The sequence below is a fragment of the Taudactylus pleione genome, unplaced genomic scaffold (genome assembly GCF_031769625.1).
Source record: "Taudactylus pleione unplaced genomic scaffold, aTauple2 ptg000040l, whole genome shotgun sequence".
In the NCBI taxonomy this organism is placed as follows: domain Eukaryota; kingdom Metazoa; phylum Chordata; class Amphibia; order Anura; family Myobatrachidae; genus Taudactylus; species Taudactylus pleione.
In genome coordinates this window covers 12,724,489-12,741,214 of record NW_028284442.1, presented here as the reverse complement: position 1 = coordinate 12,741,214, position 16,726 = coordinate 12,724,489, and the positions used below count along the sequence as shown (strand labels likewise).

Sequence of the window (16,726 nt, the reverse complement as noted above, 5' to 3'; positions counted from 1 at the left end):
ACTGTAATCATGCATTATCTGCTGCTGCCACCTTGCTACACTTTATGCATTAATGTTATGAAATGTAGCAGTGTCTTCAATGTCATAATGCTTCTTTACTGTACCTTAATTAAAGATCGATCTTTGCAATGCCATACAATGCCTTCTACTTTCCCCACTTGACAATGGTCAAACCATGAAATTAGACTTTTATGATCCAGGGCTGGGAGATCGCAAATGAGGAGCGTGCCATGAGGAACAAGGAGATGAACTGGATTCTTCTTATTTCCAATTCCTGCAATATGATGTGCATAATCACTCTTACCACACCATAAATACTAACTTACAAATAAAACCAGATCTTGCTTAACACATGTTGCAGTTCAACCTGTTGGTAATGTTTACACAGTAGACTTTACTAAAGTAACAAAAACTGAAAGTAGTTTACTAAACAGTAAATGGTCACAAAGTGTTTGATATAAAATGGGCAGCCATGGGCGGTGAGTTGCAGTACACCTTCCCAAATTGAAAAAGTAGTATGGCCATAATATGCAATACTTTATTTTTTTTTTTTTATTAAATAAAATTAAAAATGAACATGATATACTGTAAATCTTCTCATATTATAAACATTTACTTTTGTACAATTTGATGACATATGCGTTCATTGACCTATTGTGGTGTCATGTTTACTACAGATAGAAAGTTTTGCATGGTGTCTAATATGTTTATCTATCATATTTATTTTTTATGTATTGTATATTGTCATTTTTTGCAATAAACCAAAACGTACAAACTAAACATTACAGTACCTTGCAAAAGTGTTCACCCCCTTGGCTTTTTTCTCTTTTTTGTTACATTACAACCTGTAATGTATGTTTTTTTTTATCTGAATTTTATGCGATGGATCTGCACAATAGTCTAATTTGGTGATGGGAAATGAGAAAAATATATATTAAAAAAAAATCTTTATAAAGAAAATTGACATGTGCATATGTAATCACCCTCTTTGCTATGAAGCCCCTCAAAAGTTACAGTGCAACCAATTACCTTCAAAAGTCACAATTAGTGAAATAAAGTCCACCTGTGTGAAATCTAAGTGTCACGTGATCTGTCAGTATAAACACACCTTTTCTTAAAGGCCCCAGAGGCTGCAACACCACTAAGCAAGAGGCATCACACCATGAAGACCAAGGAGCTCTCCAAACAAGTCATAGACAAATGTGTTGAGAAGTACAATTCTGGGTTGGGTTATAAAAAAAAAAATATCCAAATCGTTGATGATCCCCCGCAGCACCATTAAATCCATCATAATCAAATGGTACCACAAAAAACCTGCCAAGAGAGGGCCGCCCACCAAAACTCAGACCGGGCAAGGAGGGCATTAATCAGAGAGGCAGCATAGAGACCAAAAGGTACCCCTGAAGAAGCTGCAGAGTTCCACAGCATCGACTGGTGTATCTGTGCATGTGACCACAATAAGCTGTACACTCCATAGAGCTGGGCTTTATGGAAGAGTGGCCAGAAAAAAGCCATTACTTAGTGATAAAAATAAGACGACACAATTTGAGTTTGCCAAAAGGTATGTGGGTGACTCCTCAAATGTATGGAGGAAGGTGCTCTGGTCAGACGAGACTAAAACTGAACTTTTAGGCCACCAAGGAAAACGCTATGTCTGGCGCAAGCCCAACACATCCATAACCCCAAGAACACCATCCCCACAGTGAAATATGATGGTAGCAGCATCATGCTGTGGGGATGTTTTTCAGCAGCAGGGACTGGGAAACTGATTTGAGTCGAGGGAAAGATGGATGGTGCTAAATACAGGGATATTCTTGAGCAAAACCTGTTTCAGTCTGCCTGAAATTTGAGACTGGGACAGAGGTTCACCTATTGTGAGGCAACAAAACTTGAGGAACGCAAAGGGGGAGAATACTTTTGCAAGGCACTATTTTTAGATATATATATATATATATATACACACACACACACACACACACACACATACACGGTCGTGCCCTTATATTAAGGCTGAATAGAAAAAAAAAAAAAATAGAAATCTCCATAGAGAATTCTGAAGGGGGGGGGGGGGGGGGGGGGGGGGTGTGCTACGCCTCAAAAGCTATTGGAGGTACCGGGCTGAAATTTGGCACGAACGGTGCTACGTGACAAATTTCAGGGCAAAAACATTACTCCCAAATCATAATTTTTTTTTTTTAATCTAATACTCCAACTGTCACTTTTTTCTTACATTCTCAGTTAGGACAACTTTTCTGCTGTTCTCTATGGAAGATTTCACCACTGATGCCTGAAAACGACGGCCATCTTGGTACACCCAAGTGAAGCCATAGTGAATACACCTGCTGAAGGCTCCTACTGAGGCTGCGCAAGGAATCTGTATAATGGCGGATTTGTGAGGTAATAGTTTAAAAACTAACTTTCTCAGTTTCCTGTGCGGATGTCGGTGGTGGGCTTGGATCTAAGAAGGAGGAGAAGGAAGGCCAGCATACATACAGAACCATCCATCCCATGGAAAGTACAGCCGCACCGGTCACCAAGGAAACAACCCCCAGCAGACAGGTGCGTCAGGGTGGGCGCCCTGTGCCCCCTATGGAGTTGCAGAAAAATACTTAACAGGTAAGAACATAAGGTTCCTTTTCTTCTCCCTCCACTATGGGGCACAGGGATGACACTGGGACATCCTAAAGCTGTCCCCTATGGGCGGGGACGCTCCTGAGATGCGGTGAGCACAGAACGCTCGAAGGCGGCGTCCAAAGACGCAAAGTATCAAATGCATAAAACCGAATGAAGGTATGAGCAGACAACCATGTAGCAGCTTTACAGAGCTGTTCTGCAGAAACCCCACAGAGTGTTGCCCACTAAGTCCCCACTGGCCAGATGGAATGGGCCGTCACCACAACAGGGGTATGAATGTTCACCAAGGAGTAAGCTTGGCAAATTGTAAAGCGAAGCTAGCGGGCCAAGGTGTGCTGAACAGCTGGCCAGCCTCTCTTATGAACATCATATAAAAGAGTTCGAATTGTGAATATCCCTTGTCCGCTTAACATAAGGCCAGAGAGCCCTCACCACATCCAATGAAGCCTCCAGCTGAGAAGAATCCGTAGTCTGGAATACGGGTACTACTATATTTTGATTAATGTGGAAGCGGGATACCACCTTGGGAAGGTAGCACAGGCAAGTCCTCAGTACAGCCCCATGGAACAACAGAAATGGGGCGCGACCTGAGAGGGCGCTCAAATCCGACCCCTCCAGGCTGATGCGACGGCTAGTAGAAACAGTTTTCCACGTGAGCCAACGCAAATCCGTCTAGAATGGTTCAAATGGATCAGACTGGAAAGTTTGGAGAACTAAAGAAAGATCCCAGGGTGCCACAGGAGAAACGAACGACAGTTGAACATGGAGAACCCCCTGGAAAAAGTTTGCACTTCCGGTAACAGAGCTATTTTCCTTTGAATAAGAACAGAAAAGGCCGAAACCTGGACCTTCAAGGATGAGAGCCTGAGGCCCAAATCCAGACCAGTCTCTAGAAAGGAAAGGATACGGGAAAGACCCGGGGTTCAAACCCCTAGTTGAACACCAAGACAAATAAGTATAACAAACTCTGTGATAAATACGTGCTGAGAAGGCTTCCTAGCCTGCAGCATGATCCGAACAACCCTCCTGGAGAATCCTTTAGCTCTTAGAAAGGTTGTCTCAAGTGCCACCCCATCAAAGTGAGACAGGCTAGATCCAGATGGAAGCAGGGGCCCTGAGACAGCAGATCTGGCCACAGTGGAAGATGCAGAAAGGCGTCTATGGGCAGGCCCAGCACATATGCATACCACACCCGCCATGGCCAACCCACAACCGCCAGGATCAGAGTGCCTCCTTCCAGTTTTGACTTGCGAAGGCATCGAGGAATCATTGAGATCAGAGGGAAAACATCAGACGGTAGGTCCTGGAACAGCTAGTGAATCTACCAGGAGAGCTTCTGGATCCTTGGTGCAGGAGCAATAATTTGGAAGCTGATGACTGCAGCGAGACTCTATCATGTTGATGTGCGGTAGGCGCCAGCGACGGACTAATAGCTGGAAGACGTCTAGATGCAGCACCCACTTGGCTGCATGGATGTCTGACCACCTAGGAAATCCGTTTCCCAATCTTGAATGCCCGGGATGAAAATGGCAGACAGTGCTGGAATAGAATAGGACGTTCCACCAAGCAAAGAATCCGGCTTACTTCTTACATGGCTCCCTGACTGAGTGCCGCCTTGGTGGTTTATGTAGGCCATAGCAGTTGCATTGTCTGTCTGTACAGTCACTGGACTTTTTAGAAGGAGGTGCTGTGCCTGACAGTGCCCTGTACACGGTACAAAGTTCCAGGATGTTAATGGAAACCTGGCTCTCCTGACACATCCAATGGCCCCGAAAGGTTAGATATCAAGCTACTGCCCCCCACCCTTGAAGGCTTCCATCGGTGGTAAGTAGGTCCCAGTCCTGGATCCAAAAGTCCCTTGTCCAAATGTGAGTGCTGGAGCATCCACAGCAGGGAGAGACATACCTTCTGGGGAAGAATAAGAGTCTGAGCCTTGAGGTTCAGGCGAGACTTAATCCATCACTTCAGAATGACTACTTGGAGAGGTCGGGAGTGGCACTGACTGTACTCCACTATGTTGAACTTTGAGACCAATAACCCTAGAATTTGCATGCACGACTGTATGGATACCAAACACTGACTGAGAAAGGTGTGTATTCTGGCTTGTAAGATCAAAATCTTGACCGGAGGGAGGAAGACCCTCTGAGCTCTAATATCCAACAAGGCTCCCAGGAGGAGCATCTCCTGGAACGGAGATAGCATGGATTTCATCCGATTAATTACCCAGCCGTAGTACTGTAGAAGCTCTACTGTCAGACGGATATGATCTGTGAGAACTGTTGGAGACTGAGGGCCTGATTCAGACCCAGTCGCAAGCGATGTGCGCTCGCAACCGGGTCGATGGTGGGCCAGTGTGCATGCGCACAACGGAGCCGGCGTGTGCATGCGCGAGACCCGGATAGCGACGGGCACTCCGTCACTCCGGGTCTCGCAACAAAGGGGGCGAGCAGTTGATGTTGAGTGACAGCTTGCCCCCTTTGGTGTCGTGCCGGGGGAGCGGCTGCCCAAAAGGAGGGGTTCCCATGTGAACGCCTCCGTTTGGGGGCGGCCCCACTGACATCACGAGTGATGTCAGTGGGAGAGATTTCGGCTGTTAGAGCCAAAATCTCTCTGGGGCTTGCGGCAACGAGACCCTACCACAAGGGTCTCGTCGCAAGCCCGATGGTCGCGATGGTCTTGACCATCGCGACCATCTTCCTGGCCGCTCGCTATAGCTGTGGGTGGTCACCCCACAGCTATGCAAGCGGCCAGGAGGCCGTTCTAAAAAAAACAAAAAATAGCCCGGCCCTGATTCAGAGCGAGCGCTCTGTCAGAGTGTCCGGCTCTGAATCAGGGCCTGAGTCAGGAGAAGCAAGTCGTCCAGGTAAGCTAAGATTGTGAAGCCCTTGCATCAAAGACGTGCTGCCACTACCGCCATGACCTTTGTGAACACGTGAGGGGCCATGGTCATACCAAGGGGTAATACCTGAAACTGACAATGGCTGGTTGTATTGCAAACCTGAAGAAGCTATGGTAATTGGGGCGTATTGTAAATAGGCATCCAGGATATCCAACGATGCCATAAAGTCTCCAGGTTTCAATGCTAGAATTATGGACTAAAGGGACTCCATGCGGAATTTGGTAATTCAGAGAAATTTGTTCAGGTGTTTCAAATTGAGAATGGGTTGAAAAGTGCAATCCGGCTTCTGAAGCAGAAACAGATTGGCATAAAAGCCTAACCCTCTTTGGGATTGGGGAATCGAATTTATGACCCGAGCCCACGAGAAAGCGAATAGACACCTCGAGAGCTTATGCCTTTTCTGGCTGTGTAGGAAAGCTGGTGGAAAAGAACCAGATGGATGCTGTTGAAAGTGAGAGCATAGCCCTGAGGCACGACATCTCTGACCCAAGCATCTATATGCATCCGCACTGAAGAAAAATTAAGAAGCTGGCCTCCCACTTTGAGATCTTCCGAGAGGAGCCCCATCCCATCATGCAGAAGGTTTTTCCACTGGATGTCTAGTGGACCAGGGTTTCTTACCTTTGGGCTTTGAACTCTTAGAGGCTGAACCATGGCTTTTGGGAAATAGCTGAAGTTTTAGGTCTCGAGGTGGCAAAAGACGGCAAGGAAGCAGATTTAGATGCTCCCAACATGGCCACCATCTTGTCCAACTGTGGACCAAACAGATCACCACCCAAATAGTGAAGGGCCTCTAGGGCCTTCAAGGATTCTGTGTCCTCCTTCCAGGTGCGCAGCCAGAGGGCTCTTCTGGCTGCCCCTACATAAGCTGAATTTTAGAAGGTAAAATTCCTGAAACTGTAGCTGCTTCGGAGAGATAAGCTGCCTCTATAACATTGTAACCAATGCGTTCCTCTGGCGTACCACTGTGTACGCCAGAGGAAAGCCCGTCCTCCAAAGCGTCTGCCAAGCAATGGACCACTTAGACAGCCAAGCCGTAACAAGGTTAGGACTACTTAGAGATCCTGCATTCACAATTAATAAATTTGCTAGCTTCCTATCCATAGGATCTTTAAGAGATGCCGTATTAGGAATAGAAAGGAGGGATGCCCTATTAGACGAGTAATGAAGAAGGGATGACCGAATTAGAAGAGTAATATGGGCATCCACAGGAGGAGGAGATTCCCACTTAGCCCTATCTGCTGCTGGGAGAAGGTAAAGGTAGCAATGCGCTTTGACACTTGAAAAAGCTTCCACTAGGAGGTCTTGTAGCTGAGCAGAAGACTAAAATATCTATATCTGTCTTCTTCTGCCTTATACAGGTGCTTTGGATCTAGGAGGTTGCTCCTAGATCTCCACTAGAAGAAGGAACTGTATTGTTCTGACAAAGCCACTACGTCTACTGGGGACATAACCTAGATAAAGGCGTAGTGCTTTCGCATTCAGTAGGCCTATGTCCGGGAGCCCTATCCTTGTTCAGCATCTGCTGAAAGGACGTGGACACCTGAGCTAAACGCTGCACTGACTGTGGAAAAGTCTGCTTCCAGAGTGGCTCTGCCATGGGAAGCTGAAACCCACAACGGGTACAGGGAGCACTGGAACTGCCATCCTGTCTACAAACTAACATTACCAGTGTTAACTTGGATGCCCAAGCCAGTTCCTAACTGGATTCAATGGGTGAAGTCACCTGTTGCAGGGCCGTAAAGCAGCAGACACAAAGGCAATCGTGCTCCAGGTCCTGAGGAGGTAGGCATTGCAGTATTGTGGCCACCCACTATACAATTTTCTGCCAGATATCTGTCCAATCTGGCTGGTTTCTAATGAAAACCTGATAATGTATGGGAGCAAATGACAGTCGATCACATGGTTTTAAACACTGAAAAAAGGACAAAAAAAAATTGTTCAAATTGGATAAAATTTGTGTGTTTTAACCAATTTGTCTGAACAACCATTTTTGGCTATTTTCCAGTGTTTGTGAGCAAATGGACACCTGTCATTTGCGCCCATACATTACCAGGTTTTCATTCCAACCAGCCAGATTGGACAGATATCTGACAGAAAATTGTATAGTGGATGGCCAGCTTAAGGTGGAGATTTTCATCACACAATATGCTCTAGAGAGAAAATAAAGAGATTGAAATTGCAATCAGGCTATGGGCCTGATTCAGAGCTGAACGCTCTGACCAGAGCGCTCGCTCTGAATCAGGGCCGTCCCAGCTAAATTTGGAGCGGCCTCTTGGCCGCTCGCATAGCTGTGGGTGACCACCCACAGCTTATGCGAGCGGCCAAAAAGATGGTCGCGATGGTCACAGACCATCGGGCTTGCGACGAGACCCTGCCGTAGGGTCTCGCTTCCGCAAGCCCAGGAGTGATTTTGCCTCTATCAGAGCCAAAATCACTCCCACTGACATCATTACTGATGTCAATGGGGCCAGACTCAGATGGTAGGCGTTCCCATGGGAACGCCTCCGTCTGGCAGTCACGCCCCCGGCACGCCCACCAAAGGGGGCGTGCTGTCAATCAACATCGACAGCACGCCCCCTTTGGTGCGAGACCCGGACCGACGGAGAGCCGCTATCCGGGTCTCGCGCATGCGCACGACAGAGCTCCCTCCGTCGTGCGCTTGCGCAGTGGGGCAACATCGACCCGTTTGCGAGTGTCCTTTGCTCGCGAACGGGTCTGAATGACCCCCTTAGACCACACATACGAGAAGCAGGTCAGATAACTGGGTAATAGTGGGAAAATAAACCTTTACTTTTTTATCTTAAACAGTGAAGTGTCTGGACCCTAAAAGGTGCATACACACGTAACGATTTTTTGAACGATTTAACTAAAACGACATCGTTATCATTAAATCGTTTGAAAAATCGTTAATTTTTTTGGATGAACGATAATCGTTCAAGCGCGCTCCCGTTTGTAGTTCATCGTCCATTCTGACTGTCCAACAGAACAATTTTCGTTCACAAAATCATTCATGTTGTACAGAATGAACGATGAACGATGTCCATTCACTGTATGCTTGAATACAAAATCGTTCATGAAAATAGTTGACAAAATTGTTCATTAATCTAGTAACCAACGATTTTTCTAAACGATTTTCGTTCACTTTTTCAAGGGAAAATCTGAATGAAAATCATTAACGAAAATCATTGGTTACTAACATCGTTACGTGTGTAGGCAGCTTAAACGTTTGTTAAACGTTTGATCTAAACAATTTGTTCAAACTTGTCTGACGACCATTTTCATCTGTTTTCTGGCATTTAGGAGCAAATTGCTGATCATCATTTACTCCCATACGTTACCAGATTTTTAAATCAATCATCTAGTTCACAGGTTCTCAAACTCGGTCCTCAGGAACCAAAACAGTGCATGTCTTCCAGGTCTCCTCATAGAATCACAAGGGAAATAATTATCTCCTCCTGTGGATCTTTTCAAATGTGTCAGTGAGTAATGAATACACCTGTGCACCTGCTGGGTGACCTGCAAAACGTGACATGTGTGGGGTCCTGAGGACCGAGTTTGAGAACCACTGATCTAGTTGGATGGTTGGAAAGAAAATCTTTACGTGTGTACCCAGCCTAAAGTTGGGCATCCACTATACAATTTTCTGTCAGATATCTGTCCAATCTGGCTGGTTGGAATGAAAACCTGTTAATGTATGGGAGCAAATGACAGTCGATCATATGGTTTTAAACACTGAAAAAAGAACAAAAAACATTGTTCAAATTGGTTAAATTCGTGTGTTTTAACCAATTTGTCTGAACAACCATTTTTGGCTGTTTTACAGTGTTTGTGAGCAAATGGACGATTGTCATTTGCTCCAATACATTACCAGGTTTTCATTCCAACCAGCCAGATTGGACAGATATCTGACAAAAAAATTGTATAGTGGATGCTCAGCTTAACTCCTCAATGTCCTTAGGGCCCAATTCAGATCCGCATGCAAATGCCATGGCAGCTGCGATCTCTCATGGATCGCAATTCCAAAAATATGCTAATGACTTACTCGCTGTTCAGTGCTTTGACACTCATTAAAAGCATCTCACATCTACCACTCAAGCACAAAACCGGAAACATTGAACGCAGATCAGGCGGTCATCAGCCTTCAGAGCAAGTCTAAAGCTGGGTACACACTAGACTATTTTTTTTTAGCGATTTGCCCGATTCTGATGGATCGGCACAACAAATCCCCAAAGTAGTCTTATGTGTACCCAATATGTTGGCCTGTGCATGCTCCCGTGGGGTCGTCATCCACATCGTCAGGTCTGTCCTACAGGTGCATGAAAGGAAGGGGTCATACCAAGTAGAAAAAGGAAGGGGAGGGGGGGGGGGTTAACCCCCTATTGTTCCTCAGCACACTGAATTATACTTGCAATATATGAAGACTATATGGTAATTGCAAATGCATGCAACTAATATCTCTGAATTTCAAATACATGGGAAGCTGCTAGGCCACGTCACGGCTTCACTGTCACTAGCAGTCCCTAACACTAAGGGTTTCACGTCCGGGGAGCAGGGCACCCCAAAAAATATCCAGCTCAGGACCCCCCCCAGGGCATCACACGAAAAAAGGAAGAAGGGTGACCGGGAAGTGTAAAGTATAGATGTGCAAGACTAATTAATAAGTGTTGCAAAAGGGGTTAAAATATATGTGAAAAATTACATGAATAAAACAAACATTACAAGGCGATGTGAAAAGTAACTGTGTGTATTAAGTGGTGATGCCCTGAGGAGGCCCAATGTCCAAACGCTCACCCCAAATGTAATATATACCAATTATAAGGACTCATTTCTATTACCATATAGTCTTCATATATTGTTACAAGTATAACTCATTGTGCTGAGGAACAATAGGGGGTTAAACCCCCCTGACTTTTTCTACTTGGTATGACCCCTTCCTTTCATGCACTTGAAAAATACTGCCAGATTGATTGAGCAGCTGCCATTTTTTGTTTGTTGTTATGAGATGCATGAATGAGCTAGTATTAGGAGGGCATGCTGGTTCTAGTAGTGCTAGTTGGAGTTCCCAGGGGTGACTCCCAGGTAAGCTGGCTCTTAATTTGGATTAATTTATATACGTGCCTTTATCATGAGGCCTTACAGTTGTCAAAATATATATGCGCCTTTATTATGAGGGCTTATAATTGAAAAAATTAAATCATCATTTTTAAAGTACATTATATACTTACCATAAGGGTTTCCATTAATATTGGTCCCAATGAGCTCCAGAGTTTGTTCTAGAAGTTCACACAAATACACAAGACAGATTAACAAATTTCCAGGATCCTCTGGATGGCGTTTTAGTATTATTGCTACTCCTATTTCATAATTTACAACACTTGAATGCCAGCAATACTGTTTATTGCCATTTTCCACAGGCACCCAACCTGTAAAAAAAATATAGAATTATAAGCAATTTTTATTACATGACACTTAAATAGTATGAACAAGTTTCTCATAACGGACCAGCCACTTATCCTTCACCAAGTGCTCAATAAGGCATTGTAAGGCAAATCAATTAAACGCGATTGCCGCAATGTGCCATTCCGGAATGACACATTGTGGTCAGGAACATCACTAGCTTTCCCTCACACCCCATAAAGGTGTGCAGGAACAGTAGCAATGTTGAATGTACCATAATGGGCAAATAATTTGCAAACAAACATCACAGTGATGTGTGGCTGTGCATTGCCCGTAACTGAATCAGCCAAACAACCAGTTAGAAAATTCTCCTGATTCAGGTCCAATTTGCAGACTGATCTTGCCATTTGCTCTGCTCATACGTCCACTTTAGTATAAGCAATTTATAGCTACTACTGGCTACTTACAGTCGTACACATCTCAGCTTCATCTCCACTTGCAACAAAGCATTTGAAACTGGGAATTTGCACAGGCAGTCTAAGGGGTATATTAACTAATGTGTAGGTTCTTAGAAGTGGAGTTGTTGCCCATAGCAACCAAATTCTAGCTATTATCTTCTAGAAGGTGCTAGATAAGTAGAATCTGACTGGTTGCTATGGGCAACAACTCCACTTCTAAAAACCCACACTTTAGTAAACATTCCCCTAAGTGTTAACGGCACGTTGAGGGCGTGTACGCGGAATTCAACTATCCTGAGTAATGCAAATGCAGAGATCCATCTTACTTCAGGCGGATATCTTGCTCCAGGTATAGGGGTGGTACAAATACGCCCTGATAATGATGACGGCTACTTTTACAAGCAGTGGATAGTCCTGGTGCAACCATATAGAAGCATGACACTAAATGCACGTGAAGATATACATTTATTTCCAAGCATACTATAAAACCAACTGAATCAGACCTAATGTGTTTTAAAATCAAATTTAACATGAGAACGTATAGAATTTTGGGGGTGGGACATGATTTCAATAGAATGTGAAAAATGTAAGACTGCACGGAAACAAATAGGACTCCCAACAGAACTGCTTTATGAATAAGGCTGTTGACACATCTGCATTTTGTAAGCACTATTGTGTCTTTCAGGAAAAAGCATATATAGGTTAATACATCTACAAGATCTGCCCTTAACGGCTAGTGTACCAGCTTCAAAAACTTATACCATTCAAACATTACATGTAGTGTTTTTAAATAGCAAAAACCAAAATCTGCTGCATTCTGGGTCCACTGAAAGGTATGTAGTCATTATGTTGACACTGACAAAACCTCAACATGATTTTAGGGTTAGGCTTTAATGAGGATGAGGGTAAAGGTGCATGCACACACACACACAACGATTTAGTTAATGAACGATTTTAGTAAAAGATTTTCTACCTTGGAAAAATGAACTAAAATCGTTTACTAAAGTTGTTCATTTACTATGTTCATTTAAATGTAATAAACGATTTTTATGACCTACAAACGATTTTTGCATATTAACGTAATGAAAATCGTTGAGTTGACAAGTCTGACTGAACTACAAACGTGAACGCGCATGGACAATAATCGTTCATCGTTTGACTCAGAAAGTGAACGATTATTTCAAACGATTATCGTTTAACGATAATCTTTCAAAAAATCGTTGTGTGTGTATGCACCTTTAGTCTTAGCTTAAAATACCATTGTAGACATTCAGGGGTAAATTTAATAAAGTGCGAGTTTTTAGAAATGGAGATGTTGCCCATGGCAACCAATCAGATTCTACTTAATATTTAACTAGCACATTCTAGAAGATAATAGCTAGAATCTGATAGGTTGCTCTGGGCAACATCTCCTCTTCTAGAAACTCTCACTTTAGTAAATATACCCTTAAGACAGCCATTGGGAACATAAGGCCCTCTGAGTCATTTGGTCTGGCCCTTGGAGCTTTTTTCCGCTATCCTCATCTGGCTAGCAGGGTGCCTAGAATAGCACCCTGCAGCCAGAATCTATACAGTAGTGCCGCCAGGAGTGTCCTTAGGAAGCTTCAGATGGTCACACCGCTGCCCTTACAGCTCCCCGGAGCATCCTCCGGATTCTCCGGGCATTGCTGCAGTCAATGGCGATTGTGGCCCCGCCCCGTGTGGCGTCACATTGGAGGGAGCGTGGCCTGCATCGGGCCCGCAAATAATTTTAAATTTAAAGTTACAATTGTTAAATATTTCAAGTAAACCGTTCAGTCCATAAAGGCCCATTGGTGAAAATGGGATTTTGGTACCTACCTGTAAATCCTTTTCTCTGATTCCACAGGGGACGCCTGGAGGTGCTTACGCTGGGGTATAGAGGCGTGGATAACTGGAGCCGGCACTTTAAATAATTCAGAAGTGTGAAGCTCCTCCCCCTCTATGCCCCATCAGCCCTCATTTTAGAAAATGAAGACCGAGAGGAGATGGAGAACAAGCGGAGTAAGAAAAGGAGAGAAGAACACACAATAACTATCATACAACATACGGAACAAGCCGAACGGGCAGGCAAAGAGCGCAGAGGTGGGCGTCCAGTGTCCCCTGTGGAATCAGAGAAAAGGATTTACCGGTAGGTACCAAAATCCCATTTTCTCTTTCATCCACTAGGGGACACTTTAGGTGCTTACGCTAGGGACGTCCCAAAGTTTTCTTCCCCACGGGCGGGAGCGCTCTGAGGCGCCTGCAGAACTAGGTTGCCAAACCGGGATGCCGAAGAAGGAAACAGATCCACTTTGTAAAACTTGACAAACGTGTGAACTGAAGACCAAGTGGCCGCACAGCACAATTGTGACGAGGAGGCTCCTCTACCGGCCGCCCATGATGCACCCACAGAACGTGTGGAATGAGCCGAAATGGACGAAGAGGCAGACGGTCGGCACTAACATAAGTCAGATGAATAGTCAGCCGAAGCCAACGTGCCAAAGTCTGCTTAGACGATGGACAACCCCTCCGAACAGCATCATAGAGGACAAAAAAAACGACTCAAACTTAAGGAGGGACGCTGTCCTGGCAACATAGGTGCGGAAAGCCGTAACCACATCCAAGACAGGAGGACCACCATAGTCCTCCACCAACGACGGTACCACAATAGGCTGATAGATATGAAAAGCCGACACAATATTGGGAAGGAAAGCGGCTACCGTCCGGAGTTCCGCCCTATCAGCATGAAACACAAGGTAAGGTGCTTATCAGAGATAGCCCCCCATTCTGAAACTCTACGAGTCGAAGCAAGAGCCAGGAGGAGGACTGTCTTCCAAGACAGGTACTTAAGATCAACATCCTCCAAAGGTTCAAACATGGGCGACTGAAGAAACAGAAGCACTAAGATTAGATCCCAGGGAGCTATTGGAGGTACGAAAGGGTGCTGCGCGTGCAAGACCCCTTACAGAATGTCAGTATCTCAGGAAAGAAGGCCAATTTCCTTTAAAAGGAAAATGGAAAGGTCAGAGACTTGCACCTTTAAGGTTCCTAGACGAAGGTCAGAATCTAGACCTGTGTAAAGGAAAAGAAGAAACCGTGGATAAACGAAAAGTCCTAGACAGAAGACCCCGACCGGAACACCATGAGATATAAGCACGCCAGAAGCGATGATCATGTGCAGCCGAAACTGGCTTCCTGGCACGTATCATGGTGGGGATAACTGCGTCTGGGATGCCACTGCGTCTTAGGATATCGGTTTAAAGAGCCACCCCGTTAAACGCAGTTGTGCTAAGTTGGGGTGTATGAAAACAAAACCTGCTGTAGAGGATCCTGGCGCATAGGAAAGGACCACGGATCTTCTGTCAATAGGGACCGAAGGTCCGAGAACCAACTTCTCCGAGGCCAGTTGTGAGCCACGAGAATTACAAAGGCTGTCTCTTGTTTATTCCTCTTTTTAGAAGACACGGAAGACGCGGAATCGGAGGAAAAAAAATAAGCAAAGTCTTCGATCCACTGACTTGTCAGAGCGGCTACTGCTTCCGCCTGCGGATCTCGAGTTCTTGACACGTATACTGGGAGCTGACAATTCAGTCGTGACGCCATGAGGTTCACCTGTGGACATCCCCATCGACGTATCAGCGCGCTGAACACGTCTGGATGAAGCTTCCATTCTGGACATCCTGTCGACTTAGGTAATGTGCTTCCCAGTTGTCCACATCCGGGATGAATACCGCCGACAGGATTACTTACTGGTTCTCGGCCCACCGGACGATCTCAGTTACTTCTCGCATAGCCATGTGACTCAGGCCGTTGATGAAAACTACTGCAGTCACGCTGTCGGACTGAACTCTTACCAGATGAGCCCTTTAGAAACTCTGTTGTCTCTATCAGAGCACTGTTCGCTCTGAGTTCCAACGCTTTTATGGCCCACTTCCGTTCTAGAGGGGACCCTTGAACTTGAAAGTTGTAATCGAGGACTACTGCTCTCCACCCTCGAAGGCTGGCATCCGTAGTTACGATGATCCAGTTCCACACTCCGAATCTCCGGCCCGCTAAAAGATTGGTGGATTGCGTCCACCAGAGAAGGCCACTCTGGTAACCGGGCTCAGACGGAACTGTCGTTGTAGAAGTAGATGAGACCCTGAACCCTGGAGTGAAATCGAACTGTAGTGCCTCGAAAGCAGCTACCATCTTTCCAAAGAGACGCAGACAAAGAAGCATTGACACCTTCTTTGGTCTGAGGACCAGCTGGACAAACCTCTGTGCTTGATCGGATAGAAGAGATACTGAAGCAACAGATCGTCCAAATAATGGATTATGGCCCTCATTCAGAGCCGGACGCTATTTGCGGTCGTTCGTTTAAAAACAAGGGGTGGCTATTCAAATGATCCGTACGCACATTGCAGTCTGTTCACACCTCTAAGTCTGAACGAACGAGCAAAACATACGCTCGTTTATTTGTTAAAAACGCCCCCTGGCCGCACGCATCCTACGTCATGTCCGCTATTTATTAGATTAATCGAGTACATCGACCAGCGTATGAACTGCTCGCTATTCTTGTGGTTGGTGTTTGCTACCACAAATTTGCGTGCAGTTCTGGCTATAAAATAACCCAGTGACGTGGTCAATGACGCTGCTGTTTTAAATATACACACCCATAAAACGCCCGCTTTGACCTTTAAGCACGCCTGCGTTCGGATCTCCACTCCCCATTTTCAAGCACCTTCCCCTGTTACCACCCACATACGCCTCATTCTGTCACTCAAAATAGCAGGCACTCGCTATATAGCGTACAAAGGATTTTCGGCCGCACTGACTGGTTCGCGCATGCGTACTAAAAAGCGTACGCATGCGCAGATGTGCAAACATCGCTCGGAACGAGCGTACTGCCGCTAACGAGCGGCTCTGAATGAGGGCCTATGTTCACTCCTGATGACCGAAGGAGAGCGATCATGACTGCTATGAGTTTGTTGAATATGCGGGGAGCCGAGGATATGATCTTTCAATATGGCAAAGTGCAGAAAAGCTTGGTGCGGTTCCCATGGGAAAATGGAGATAAGTATCCCTGATATCCAGGGATAATAGGAACTCCCCTGGCTCGCAACAACAGACTGCAGAGATTCCATTTTGAAACGATACATCTTTAGATACAGGTTTAAGGACTTGAGGTTCAAGATGGCCATGACCGCACCCTCCGGTCTGGGCACTACAAACAGGCTTGAGTAAAAACCCCATACCTCGCTGATGCTCCGGAACCGGAACTAACACAGATGACACTACTAGAGACCTGATAGCCTCCTTTATAACTTGAAATTCTTGGAAGTGGGCTCCCACC

At 45.4% G+C, this 16,726-nt stretch overlaps 1 protein-coding gene across 3 annotated transcripts in view; it reads right to left on the bottom strand.

The window, feature by feature from the left end:
• RLIG1 (RNA 5'-phosphate and 3'-OH ligase 1) overlaps window positions 1-16,726 on the bottom strand; it is a 40,590-nt gene that overhangs the window by 4,095 nt on the left and 19,769 nt on the right. For all 3 annotated transcript variants that reach the window (XM_088454392.1, XM_088454393.1, XM_088454394.1), the window contains exons 5-6: window positions 10,762-10,959; window positions 105-274 (exon numbers count right to left, since the gene is read on the bottom strand). In XM_088454392.1, coding sequence (XP_088310518.1) covers window positions 105-274; window positions 10,762-10,959 — 368 coding nt within the window. The remainder of the gene's footprint in view (window positions 1-104; window positions 275-10,761; window positions 10,960-16,726) is intronic.